We start from the raw sequence: 13,701 nt of genomic DNA, 5'->3' as shown, positions 1-13,701 counted from the left end.
TTCCGGCGTGGCCGTCCAGGGGACCCCGATGCCCGGGGAAGTCTCAGGGCGGGCCGCTTCCCCTGGCACTGGGATCGCCGGACTCTCCTCCTTAGACCACCTACGCCCAGGACAGAACCTAGAAGCCTCGGCTCCGGGCCCTCCCCGGCCCCCAGATTCTCCTCCAGGCACCCCGATGCCCAGGAATGGTCCCAGGGTGTGCCCCTCCCCATCACCCAGCCCCTCTCCCGGGGGACCCCGCTGGCCAGGGCAGATCCCAGAGCGGGCCCCTCCCGGCCCACCCCCCAGCCCCGGCACCTGTCCCGTCGGGGGTGGCGCGGACGTAGGACGGCAGCATCTTGACGGAGGCGGCGGCGTGGGTGTCCCTGGCCAGGCCGTTGTCCATCTCGAGCCTCAGCCTCCTTTTGACGTCCAGCAGCTGGTCGGGGCTCAGCCTGAGGGTCTCCAGGGTCTCCTGGCGGGCCCGCTGCTGGTTGGCCAGCCGGTGGGCCACGGCCGTCACCATGGCCGCCCCCTTCCCGCTGCCGTCCTCCGAGCGCAGGAAGCGGACGTCGCAGTCCGGTACCAGCCGCCGCAGAGTCTTCTGCAGCCGTCGGGCGAAGCTGCGGAGGGTGAGAGCCCACTTTTAGACTGTGAGCCCACTGCTGGGTAGGGACTGTCTCTATATGTTGCCGACTTGGACTTCCCAAGCGCATAGTACAGTGCTCTGCACACAGTAAGCGCTCAATAAATACGATTGATGATGATGATGGGAGGGCATGAGGGACAGTGGGTCAGCGCCCAGGGACACGCTTGCTCTGTGCCCACTGGGTTGGGGGTGGGTGGGGTGCGTCCTCTCCCCAGCACCCGGGGCGGAGGGGTGTGCCTGCTGGGAATAGGACTCTGCACTGGCCACTCACTGGGGGTAGGTTTAATGATGATGGCATTTACTAAGCGCTTACTATGTGCCAAGCACTGTTCTTAGCGTTGGGGAAGTTACAAGGTGATCAGGTTGTCCCACGGGGGCGCTCACAGTCTTCATCCCCATTTTTACAGATGAGGTCAATGAGGGGCAGAGAAGTGAAGTGACTTCCCCGAAGTCACCCAGCTGGCAATTGGCAGAGCCGGGATTGGAACCCACGACCTCTGACTCCAAAGCCCGGGCTCTTTCCGCTGAGCCACGCTGCTTCTCAAAGCGCTTACTATGTGCAAAGCACTGCTCTAAGCGCCGGGGAGGTGACAAGGTGATCGGGTTGTCCCGCTGGGGGCTCACAGGCTTCACCCCCATTTTCCAGATGAGGTAACTGAGGAGCAGAGAAGTGAAGTGACTTCATTCATTCATTCAATCGTATTTATTGAGCGCTTACTGTGTGCAGAGCACTGTATGAAGTGACTTCATTCATTCATTCAATCGCATTTATTGAGCGCTTACTGTGTGCAGAGCACTGTACTAAGCGCTTGGGAAGTACAGGTCGGCAACATATAGAGACAGTTCCTACCCAACAGTGGGCTCACAGTCTAGAAGAGTGGGCTCCCAGACTTGCCCAAAGTCACCCAGCTGACAATTGGCAGAGCCGGGATTTGAACCCATGACCTCTGACTTCAAAGCCCAGGCTCTTTCCACTGAGCCATGCTGCTTCTCGGGTTTCTGGACTGAGTGCCCACTGGTGATATAGGTTTCTATACTGGGCACCCATTGAGGGCAGGTTTCTGAACTGGGCGCCCCAGGGGGGTAGGGAAAAAAAACTCCTCCCTCTCGGCTTCAAGGCTGTCCATCCATCCCCTGGCCCCCTCTTCCCTCCCCTCCCTTCTGTCCTTGTCCAGCCCAGCCCGCACCCTCCACTCCTCTGCCATCTCTCACTACCTCACCGGGCCTCGTTCTCGCCCGTCCCGCCGTCGACCCCCGGCCCACGTCCTCCCCCGGCCCGAAATGCCCTCCCTCTGCCCATCCGCCAAACTAGCCCTCTTCCTCCCTTCAAAGCCCTACTGAGCGCTCACCTCCTCCAAGAGGCCTTCCCACACTGAGTCCCCTTTTTCCTCTCCTCCTTCCCCTCCCCACAGCACTTGTATATATTTGTACAGATTTATTACTCTCCTTATTTTATTTGTACCTATTTACTATATTTATTTTATTAATGATGTGCATATAGCTATAATTCTATTTATTCTGATGGTACCGACACCTACTTGTTTTGTTTTGTTGTCCGTCTCCCCCCTTCTAGATTGTGAGCCCGTTGTTGGGTAAGGACCGTCTCTATATGTTGCCCATCTGTACTTCCCAAGCTCTTAGTCCAGTGCTCTGCACACAGTAAGCGCTCAACAAATATGACTGAATGAATAATGAGTGCCCACTGAGAGCAGGGCTCTGTACTGAGCACCTGCTGGGGGCTGGGTTCTATTCTCAGTGCCCACTTGGGACAAGGTTCAGTAATCATCATCATCATCTTCATCAATCGTATTGAATGAATGAATGGATGGGTAATGAATGCCCATAGGGGGCAGGGCTCTGTAATGAATGCCCACAGGGGGTAGGGCTCTGTAGTGAATGCCCACAGCGGGCAGGGGTCTGTAATGAATGCCCACAGTGGGCACAACTCTGTAATGAAGGCCCACAGCAGGCAGGGCTCTGTAATGAATGCCCACAGGGAGCAGGGCTCTATATCAAGCACCTGTTGGAGGCTGGGTCCTGTGCTGAATGCCCGTCAGGGACAAGGCTTTGTACTGAGCTCCTGCTGGGGGCAGGGCTCTGTACTGAGCACCTACTGGGAGCTGGGTTCTGCACTGAGTTCAGGGTTGGGAAGTTCTCGGCAGTGAAAGGATGCAGTCCCTGCCCAAGGGAATGAACTCATCTGTAAAATGGGGATAAAGAGTGTGAGCTCCCTGTGGGACGTGATCACCTTGTAACCATCCCAGCGCTTAAAATGATGATGATGATGATGGCATTTATTAAGCACTTACTATGTGCAAAGCACTGTTCATTCATTCATTCATTTAATCATATTTATTGAGCGCTTACTGTGTGCAGAGCATTGGACTAAGCGCTTGGGAAGTACAAGTTGGCAACATCTAGAGACAGTCCCTACCCAACAGTGGGCTCACAGTCTAGAACACTGTTCTAAGCGTTGGGGAGGTTATAAGGTGATTAGGTTGTCCCACAGGGGCTCAAAGTCTTAATCCCCATTTTTACAGATGAGGTCACTGAGGCCCAGAGAAGTTAAGTGACTTGCCTAAAGTCACACAGTGCTTTGCACATAGAAAGCGCCTAATAAATGCCTTCATTATTATTTCCATCCCCCCGCCTTACCTCCTTCCCCTCCCCACAGCACCTGTATATATGTATACGTTTGTACGTATTTATTACTCAATTTATTTTATTTGTACATATTTATTCTATTTATTTTATTTTGTTAATATGTTTTGTTTTGTTGTCTGTCTCCCCCTTCTAGACTGTGAGCCCGCTGTTGGTTAGGGACCGTCTCTAGATGTTGCCAACTTGCATCTCCCAAGCGCTTAGTCCAGTGCTCTGCACACAGTAGGCGCTCAATAAATACGATTGAATGAAAGGGGGATGTCGCCTTTGGAGAGGAGGGGAGGTGGGCGGGTGGCGGTTTCATCCCATGTTCCGGAAACAAGGCTGACCAGCCAAATTAGGCAGGAGGGAAGGTGTTCGGTCTCCGCTCGGGGCCAAGGGCAGGAAGAGACCAGTGGAGTCTGAAGTGATAGTGAGGGGCCGGCGGTCGGGGGATGATTCTCAGGGGTAGCGCCGACCGGCCTGCCATCATCCAGACAATGGGGTCTTCCTCTGCCCATCCGCCAAGCTCGCTCTCTTCCTCCCTTCAAGGCCCTACTGAGAGCTCACCTCCTCCAGGAGGCCTTCCCACCCTCAGCTCCCTCCTTCCTCTCCCCCTCCTCCCCCTCTCCATCCCCCCTGCCTTACCTCCTTCCCCTCCCCACAGCACCTGTATATATGTATGTATGTTTGTATGGATTTATTACTCTATTTTATTTGTACATATTTATTCTATTTATTCTATTTTGTTAATATCTTTTGTTTTGTTCTCTGTCTCCCCTTTCTAGACTGTGAGCCCACTGTTGGGTAGGGCCCGTCTCTATATGTTGCCAACTTGTACTTCCCAAGTGCCTAGTCCAGTGCTCTGCACACAGTAAGCGCTCAATAAATACGATTGAATGAATGAATGAATGGGGTGGACAGATCCCTGAGGACCAGCGCCGCAGCCCAGAACAGCCCTTGACAAAAACTCCACACTCTCGGCTTCAAGGCTGTCCATCCCCTGGCCTCCTCTTCCCTCACCTCCCTTCTGTCCTTCTCCATCCCAGCCCGCACCCTCCGCTCCTCCGCCGCTAATCTCCTCACCGTTAGGCCTTGTTCTCGCCTGTCCCGCCATCAACCTCCGGCCCACGTCCTCCCCCTGGCCCGGAATGCCCTCCCTCCGCACATCAGCCAAGCTAGCTCTCTTCCTCCCTTCAAAGCCCTACCGAGAGCTCACCTCCTCCAGGAGGTCTTCCCACACTGAGCCCCCTCTTTCCTCTCGCCCCCGGCCCTACCTCCTTCCCCTCCCCACAGCACCTGCATATATGCTTGTACAGATTTATCACTATTTATTTTACTTGTACATATTTACTATTCTATTTATTTTGTTAATGATGTGCATCTAGCTTTAATTCTTTTTGTTCTGATGACTTGACACCTGTCCCCATGTATTGTTTTGTTGTCCGTCTCCCCCTTCTAGACTGTGAGCCCGTTGTTGGGTAGGGACCGTCTCTATATGTTGCCGACTTGTACTTCCCAAGCGCTTAGTCCAGTGCTCTGCCCACAGTAAGCGCCCAATAAATACGACAGTGAATGTCAGGGGGGGAGCGAGGGCCCCTGGGCTCTAGCCCGGCTCTGTCCACTCACTGCGGGTGCTTCTTGTAGACGGAGCCGTCCACGCCGATGGTGGAACGGAGCCGCTCCTCGCCCTTGTTCTCCTTGAGGCGACGCAGGACGGCGGCCAGGGTGGCGGCGCAGAGGCCGGCCGAGCGAGTGGTCACGATCTGGCAGACGCGGTGGGCGGCCACGCAGTCCTCCTGCGTGGGCTCCAGTCCCAGCCGGCTCAGCACCACGTGGGCCTCCCTCACTCCGTCCTTCTCCCTGCGGGGGCAAACACGTGGGTCCGGATCGGCCGGGGGCCCGCGACTCTGCTCCCGGGGTTCCTGGGAATCTCCGCCTCCCCGCCGCGGCCCCGGCCCACCCAATGTCCCACACCATCCGGGAGAGCAGCCCAGCCCTGTCTGCTCGGGCCTGGGGGGAGCGGCCCAGCCTGATGTGGGCAGCCAACTCAACCTGAGGAGAGTGGTCCAGTATGGCCCAGCCTGAGGGAATAATAATAATAATAATAATGATAATAATTGGCATTTGTTAAGCGCTTACTATGTGCAAAGCACTGTTCTAAGCGCTGGGGAGGATACAGGGTAATCAGGTTGTCCCACGTGGGGCGCTCAGTCTTAATCCCCATTTTACAGATGAGGGAACTGAGGCCCAGAGAAGTGAAGTGACTTGCCCAAGATCACACAGCAGACATGTGGTGGAGTCGGGGATTCGAACCCATGACCTCTGACTCCAAAGCCCGTGCTCTTTCCACTGAGCAAGCAGCCTGGCCCTGTCTGCTTGGGCCTGACGGGGAGAGGCCCAGCCTGATGTGGGCAGCCAACCCAACCTGAGGAGAGTGGTCCAATATGGCCCAGCCTGAGGGAAGAAGCCTGGCCCTGTCTGCTCGGGCCTGACGGGGAGAGGCCCAGCCTGATGTGGGCAGCCAACCCAACCTGAGGAGAGTGGTCCAATATGGCCCAGCCTGAGGAAAGCAGCCCGGCCCTGTCTATTTATTTTATTTTGTTAGTATGTTTGGTTTTGTTCTCTGTCTCCCCCTTTTAGACTGTGAGCCCACTGTTGGGTAGGGGCTGTCTCTATATGTTGCCAATTTGTACTTCCCAAGCGCTTAGTACAGTGCTCTGCACACAGTAAGCGCTCAATAAATACGATTGATGATGATGAGAGTGGTCCAGTACGGTCCAGCCTGAGGGAAGCAGCCTGGCCCTGTCTGCTCGGGCCTGGGGGGAGTGGCCCAGCCTGATGTGGGCAGCCAACCCAACCTGAGGAGAGTGGTCCAATATGGCCCAATCTGAGGAAAGCAGCCTGGCCCTGTCTGCTCGGGCCTGAATGGGAGCGGCCCAGCCTGATGTGGGCAGCCAACCCAACCTGAGGAGAGTGGTCCAATATGGCCCAGCATGAGGAAAGCAGCCTGGCCCTGTCTACCCGGGCCTGAGGGGGAGCGGACCAGCCTGATGTGGGCAGCCAACCCAACCTGAGGAGAGTGGTCCAGCATCAGGCAGAAACTCCTCACCCTGGGCTTCCAGGCTGTCCATTCCCTGGCCCCCTCCTCCCTCACCTCCCTTCTGTCCCTCTCCAGCCCAGCCCGCACCCTCTGCTCCTCCGCCGCTAATCTCCTCACCGTACCTCGTTCTCGCCTGTCCCGCCAACGACCCCCGGCCCACGTCCTCCCCCGGGCCTGGAATGCCCTCCCTCTGCCCATCCTCCAAGCTAGCTCTCTTCCTCCCTTCAAGGCCCTACTGAGAGCTCACCTCCTCCAGGAGGCCTTCCCAGACTGAGCCCCCTCCTTCCTCTCCCCCTCGTTCCCCTCTCCATCCCCCCCATCGTACCTCCTTCCCTTCCCCACAGCACCTGCATATATGTATATATGTTCGTACGTATTTATTACTCTATTTATTTATTTATTTTTTACTTGTACGTATCTATTCTATTTATTTTATTTTGTTAGTATGTTTGGTTTTGTTCTGTGTCTCCCCCTTTTAGACTGTGAGCCCACTGTTGGGTAGGGACTGTCTCTATATATTGCCAATTTGTACTTCCCAAGCGCTTAGTACAGTGCTCTGCACACAGTAAGCGCTCAATAAATACGATTGATGATGATGACGATGATGGCCCAGCCTGAGGGAAACAGCCTGGCCCTGTCTGCCCAGGCCTGTGGGGTGGTGGCCCAGCCTGATGTGGGCAGCCAATCCAACCTAAGGGGAGCAGAGCAGCCCAGCCCAGCCCGAGGGGATCAGCCTGGCCCGGCTCGGCCCGGCCCTCAACGGCGCCGGTGAAGTCACCGGGTGTGGCTCCCGTCCCATTCAGGAACGACAAACTACTTCGGAAAAATCTGTGTCTATTGGGCATCTCCTGGGTGTCTATTCCCGGCAGAGCACCGCGCTGGGTGCCTGCTGGGCACCGAGCTATGTTTGTTTTATTTTTTTTTAAAGCGCTTACGATGTGCAAAGCACCGTTCTAAGCGCTGGGGCGGTTACAAGGAGATCAGGCTGTCCCACGGGAAGGGGGGGCTCACAGTCTTAATCCCCATTTTACACATGAGGGAACTGAGGCCCAGAGAAGTGAAGTGACTCGCCCGAAGTCACACAGCTGACAACGGGCAGAGCCGGGACCCCTGACTCCAAAGCCCCTCTTTCCACTGAGCCACGCTGCTTCTCAGCACGGACCGGGCCCCTTCTTTGGACAGTGCTGTAGGGAGAGCTTGAGGGCACACAACGGGAGGGAAGGCGTGGCCCCTCTCATCCGGCCCCCTGTCCGTCTCTGGGGACCCCCATCGTCCTCCTCGCCCCCCCAGCGCGGGCCTGCCCCAGACGCGGCCTACCCTTCGATGGCAGAGACGTCTCTGGTCTCCAAGCAGCCGGCGGTCAGCAGCTCGGGGGTCAGCTTCCCGCCGAACAGCTGCTCCTCTTTGGCCATGCGGACCAAGACCAGGCGGACCAGCTCCCCCAGGTACAGCCCGCTGATCATCTTCTCAAACCTGCGTGGAGCCAAGGATCATCATAATTATAATAACGATAATGGCATTTACTATGTGCCGAGCACTGTTCTAAGCACTGGGGTAGATAAGAGATAATCAGTTGTCCCACGTAGGGCTCACAGTCTTCACCCCCATTTTACAGATGAGGCCGCTGAGGCACAGGGAATAATACTAATAATGATGGCATTTGTTAAGCACTTACTATGGGTGAAGCACTGTTCATTCATTCATTCGTATTTATTGAGTGCTTACTGTGTGCAGAGCACTGTACTAAGTGCTTGGGAAGTACAAGTTGGCAACATACAGAGACGGTCCCTACCCAAGCGCTGTTGACTTTGGGCAAGTCACTTCACTTCTCTGTGCCTCAGTTCCCTCATCTGCAAAATGGGGATGAAGACTGTGAGCCCCCCGTGGGACAACCTGATCACCTTATAACCTCCACAGAGCCTAGAACAGTGCTTTGCACCTACTAACTACTTAATAAATGTCATTATTATTATTATTATTATTATTATTATTATTATTACTATTGTTACAGGGTGATCAGGTTGTCCCACGTGGGGCTCACAGGCTTCATCCCCATTTTACAGATGAGGTCACTGAGGCCCAGAGAAGTGAAGTGACTTGCCCAAAGTCACACAGCTGATCGGTGGCAGGGCCAGGATTAAAACCCATGACCTCTAACTCCCAAGTCCATGCTATTTCCACTAATCCGTGTGGCTTCTCTTAAATAATAATGGTATTTGTTAAGTGCTTACTATGTGCCAAGCACTGTTCTAAGCGCTGGGCACCAGCTATTCATCACCACCGCCCCTACCCACCCCCAAGGAGGCTGCACAGACTGGGAGTGGGGTGAAGGGCTGGGGAGAGGGGACCTAACGCCCCCCTGCCCCTAGTCAGAAGGTCATGCTGTGTGACCTTGGGCAAGTCACTTCACTTCTCTGGGCCTCAGTGACCTCATTGTTTTGTTGTCTGTCTCCCCCTTCTAGACTGCGAGCCCGCTGTTGGGTAGGGACCGCCTCTAGATGTTGCCAATTTGTACTTCCCAAGCGATTAGTACAGTGCTCTGCACACAGTAAGCACTCAATAAATACAAATGAATGAATGAATGAATGAATGGAAAATGGGGACTGAGACCGTGAGCCCCACGTGGGACAGGGGCTAAGACCAACTCAATTTGCTTGTATCCACCCCAGCGCTTAGTACAGTGCCTGGCACATAGTAAGCGTGCTTAACAAATACAACAATTATTATTATTATTATTATTGTTAGAATAGAGATAGAAATAGAAATAGAATAATAATTATGATCATGGGTTCAAATCCCAGCTCCGCCAATCGTCAGCTGTGTGACTTTGGGCAAGTCACTTAACTTCTCTGTGCCTCAGTTACCTCATCTGGAAAATGGGGATTAAAACTGTGGGCCCCCCTGGGACAAAACCTGATCACCTTGTAACCTCCCCAGAGATTAGAACAGTGCTTTGCACATAGTAAGCGCTTAACAAATGCCATCATTATGTGAGCCCACTGTTGGGTAGTGACTGTATATGTTGCCAATTTGTACTTCCCAAGCGCTTAGTACAGTGCTCTGCACACAGTAAGCGCTCAATAAATACGATTGTTGATGATGATGATGATTATTAGAATTCTTCCCGTGCTCATATCATTCCCGCGAGATTCCCCATTCCACCACCAGGTGGCAATGTTGACCGTGAGGTCTCTTTTTTTAATGGTATTTATTAAGAATAATAATAATAATAATAATAATGATGGCATTTATTAAGCGCTTACTTTGTGCAAAGCACTGTTCCAAGCGCTGGGGAGGTAACAAGGAGATCAGGTTGTCCTACGGGGGGCTCACAGTCTTCATCCCCATTTTCCAGATGAGGGAACTGAGGCCCAAAGAAGTTAAGTGACGTGCCCAAAGTCACACAGCTGACAACTGGCAGAGCTGGGATTTGAACCCATGACCTCTTTCCATTGAGCCACACTGCTTCTCTACTTCTACTTCTCTACAGCCACTTGTCTGCTGTGTGACCTTGGACAAGTCATTCATTCATTCAATTGTATTTATTGAGCGCTTACTGTGTGCAGAGCACTGGACTAAGCGCTTGGGAAGTACAAGTAGGCAACGTATAGAGACGGTCCCTACCCAACAGTGGGCTCACTTCTCTAGGCCTCCATTGCCTCCTCTATAAAATGGGGATGGAGAATGTGAGCCCCACATGGGGCCAGCCTGATCACCTTGTATCCAGGGCTCGGCACATAGTAAGCACTCAACAAATACCATAATTATTATTATTATCATTTGGGGAGGAGGGCTGTCATAAGGGTCTGTGCTGCCATCTCTTCTGAGTCTCCATGAACCATTACTCCACCTTTTTATTTTTATAATATGTGTTAAGCGCTTACTATGCGCAAGCCACTGTTCTAAGCGCTGGGGTAGATATAATACTAATAATGATGGCATTCATTAAGCCCTTACTAGGTGCAAAGCACTGTTCTAAGCGCTGGGGAGGTTACAAGGTGATCATGTTGTCCCACGGGGGGCTCACAGTCTTCATTCCCATTTTACAGATGAGGTCACTGAGGCCCAGAGAAGTTAAGTGACTTGGCCAAAGTCACACAGCTGACAAGCGGCAGAGTTGGGATTAGAACCCACGACCTCTGACTCCCAAGGCCGTGCTCTTTCCACTAAGCCAGGCTGCTTCGCATATATGAGGTGAATGGGTTGGACACAGGCCCTGCCCCATGTGGGGCTCACAGTCTTAATCCCCATTTTACAGATGGGGGAAACTGAGGCCCAGAGAAGTGAAGCGACTTGCCCAAAAGTCACACGGCAGACAAGTGGCAGAGTCGGGATTATTCACTGATTCATTCCTTCAATTGTATTTATTAATAATGATGGTATTTGCTAAGCGCTTACTATGTGCAAAGCACTTTCCCTCCACCCCCACCTCCATTATCCCCCCACCCCCGTGATCCCCCTGGACTACTGAGCTCCTTCTGGGCAGCAAACGTGTCTGTTCATCGTTCTGCCATAATAATAATAATAATAATGATGGCATTTATTAAGCGCTTACTACGTGCAAAGCACTCTTCTAAGCGCTGGGCAGGTTACAAGGTGATCAGGTTGTCCCTTGTGGGGCTCACAGTCTTCATCCCCATTTTCCAGGTGAGGTAACTGAGGCCCAGAGAAGTGAAGTGACTTGCCCCAAAGTCACACAGTTGACAATTGGCGGAGCTGGGATTTGAACCCATGACCTCTGACTCCAAAGCCCCGGCTCTTTCCTACTGAGCCACGCTGCTTCTCTAAGGATGCTGCTGTCATCCTCTCCTGAGCGCTTACTGTGTGTACAGCACTATACTAAGCGCTTGGGAAGTACAAGTCGGCTCATCTAGAGACGGTCCCTCCCCAACAGCGGGCTCACAGTCTAGGAGGAGGAGACAGACAACAAAACAAAACGTGTAGACAAGTGTCAAAACCGTCAGAACAAACAGAATTATAGCTATATGCACATCATTAACAACACAGAGTAGTAAATATGTACAAGTAAAATAGAGTAATCATTAGCAACATAGAGTAGTAAATATGAACAAGTAAAATAAAGAGTAATAAATCTGTACAAATATATACAAGTACAGCAGTTCACAGGTTCTAATCCTGCTTCCACCACTTGTCTGCTGGGTGACCTTGGATAAGTCACTTTTTAAAAAAAATGGCATTTATTAAGCGCTTACTATGGGCAAAGCACTGTTCTAAGCGCCGGGGAGGTCACAAGGTGATCAGGTTGCCCCACGTGGGGCTCACAGTCTTCATCCCCATTTTACAGATGAGGGAACTGAGGCACGGAGAAGTAATAATAATAATAATAATGGCATTTATTAAGCGCTTCCTATGTGCCAAGCACTGTTCTAAGCACCGGGGAGGTTACAAGGTGATCAGGTTGTCCCACCGGGGTCTCACAGTCTTCATCCCTATTTTACAGGTGAGGGAACTGAGGCACAGAGACCTGCCCAAAGTCCCCCAGCTAACAACTGGAGGAGCCGGGATTTGAACCCACGACCCCTGACTCCAAAGCCCGGGCTCTTTCCCCTGAGCCACGCTGCTTCTCTTCTCCGGCCTCGGGTGTAAAACGGGGATGGAGATTGTGAGGGACTGTGTCAATTTGCCCGTATCCACCCCAGCGCTTAGTACAGTGCCGGGCTCATAGCAGGCGGCTAACAAATACCATCATCAGTAGGGGAAGCCACCGGGCCCGGAAATCTTCTTGGGAAGAGCCCGAGCGGCGCCCGCCTCGCACCCGCAACCTCCCCGCTGCCCGAGGGTCTCACAGCTGCTTTCCGGGGTTGAGCGAGGCGGCGTCGATCTCGCGGTCAAAGTCGGTGCGGAAGTCGCCGAGCTCCCCGTTGTCCCCGAAGGCCCCCCACTCCATGTTAACGCACATGCGGCCCTCGTCCCCTTCCACCAGCTCCACGTGTCGCAGCTCCTCCATGTAACACGCGTTGCTGCCCGTCCCTGCGGGCGGGGGACACGGGGAGAGACGGACACTGAGCTCGCCGCGTCCGTCCCGGCCTCCAGCGCAGCGCACGGACCGGACAGGGCGGAAATCTCCCCGGAGATCGTGGCCTCGGCGTCCAAACAGTGCCCGGGACGGTCGGGCAACGAGAACGGGGAAGTGGGCAGTCCGGGCATCCCTGGCCACTGCGCCAAGGGAGGGAATTTCCCACAGCCCACCGGGCCGGGCCCTGTGATTACTAACAGTAATAATAATAATGGCATTTGTTGATGATGATGACATATGTGCCAAGCACTGTTCTAAGCGCTGGGGGGGGACACAAGGTGCTTAAGTTGTCCCACGTGGGGCTCACAGTCTTAATCCCCATTTTACAGATGAGGTAACTGAGGTTCAGAGAAGTTAAGTGACTTGCCCAAGGTCACACAGCAGACATGGGGCAGAGCCGGGATTCGAACCCGTGACCTCTGACTCCAAAGCCCGCGCTCTTTCCACTGAGCCATGCTGCTTCTTAAGCGCTTACTATGTGCAAAGCACTGTTGTAAGCGCTGGGAGGGAATACAAGGTGGGCAGGTTGTCCCACGGGGGGCTCACAGTCTTCATCCCCATTTTACAGATGAGTTAACTGGGGCTCAGAGAAGTTAAGTGACTTGCCCAAGGTCACGCGGCAGACATGTGGCAGAGCCGGCATTCGAACCCACGACCCCTGACTCCAAAGCCCGTGCTCTTTCCACTGAGCCAGGCTGCTTCCCCAATAATAATAATTAGTAATAATAATAACCATCAGTGGTTACTAATAGTAATAATAATAGCGTTTGTTTAGGGCATACTGTGTGTCAAGCACTGTTCTAAGCGCTGGGATAGATTCATTCATTCAGTTGTATTTATTGAGCACTTGGTGCACTGTACTAATAATAATGATGATGGCAATTATTAAGCACTTACTATGTGCAAAGCACTGTTCTAAGCACTGGGGAGGTTATAAGGTGATCAGGTTGTCCCACGGGGGGCTCACAGTCTTCATCCCCATTTTACAGGTGAGGGAACTGAGGTGGAGTGACTTGCCCAAAGTCACACAGCTGATAATTGGCAGAGCCGGGATTTAATAATAATAATAATAATGATGGCATTTATTAAGCGCTTACTATGTGCAAAGCACTGTTCTGAGCGCTGGAGAGCTTACAGGGTGATCAGGTTGTCCCACGTGGGGCTCACAGTCTTAATCCCCATTTTACAGATGAGGGAACTGAGGCACAGAGAAGTGAAGTGACTTGCCCAAAGTCCCACAGCTGACAATTGGTGGAGCCGGGATTTGAACCCATGACCTCTGACTCCAAAGCC

General features: G+C 53.1%; 1 protein-coding gene across 1 annotated transcript in view; it reads right to left on the bottom strand.

Moving 5' to 3' along the window:
* Nucleotides 1-13,701, bottom strand: part of LOC119928684 (hexokinase-2) — a 132,486-nt gene that overhangs the window by 22,619 nt on the left and 96,166 nt on the right. The window contains exons 7-10 of the mRNA XM_038747161.1: nucleotides 12,179-12,362; nucleotides 7,689-7,844; nucleotides 4,898-5,131; nucleotides 298-602 (exon numbers count right to left, since the gene is read on the bottom strand). Coding sequence (XP_038603089.1) covers nucleotides 298-602; nucleotides 4,898-5,131; nucleotides 7,689-7,844; nucleotides 12,179-12,362 — 879 coding nt within the window. The remainder of the gene's footprint in view (nucleotides 1-297; nucleotides 603-4,897; nucleotides 5,132-7,688; nucleotides 7,845-12,178; nucleotides 12,363-13,701) is intronic.

The sequence above is a fragment of the Tachyglossus aculeatus genome, chromosome 5 (assembly GCF_015852505.1).
Source record: "Tachyglossus aculeatus isolate mTacAcu1 chromosome 5, mTacAcu1.pri, whole genome shotgun sequence".
Classification (NCBI taxonomy): Eukaryota; Metazoa; Chordata; class Mammalia; order Monotremata; family Tachyglossidae; genus Tachyglossus; species Tachyglossus aculeatus.
Note: the sequence above shows the minus strand (reverse complement) of the source record. Positions and strands in the feature narration are given on the sequence as shown.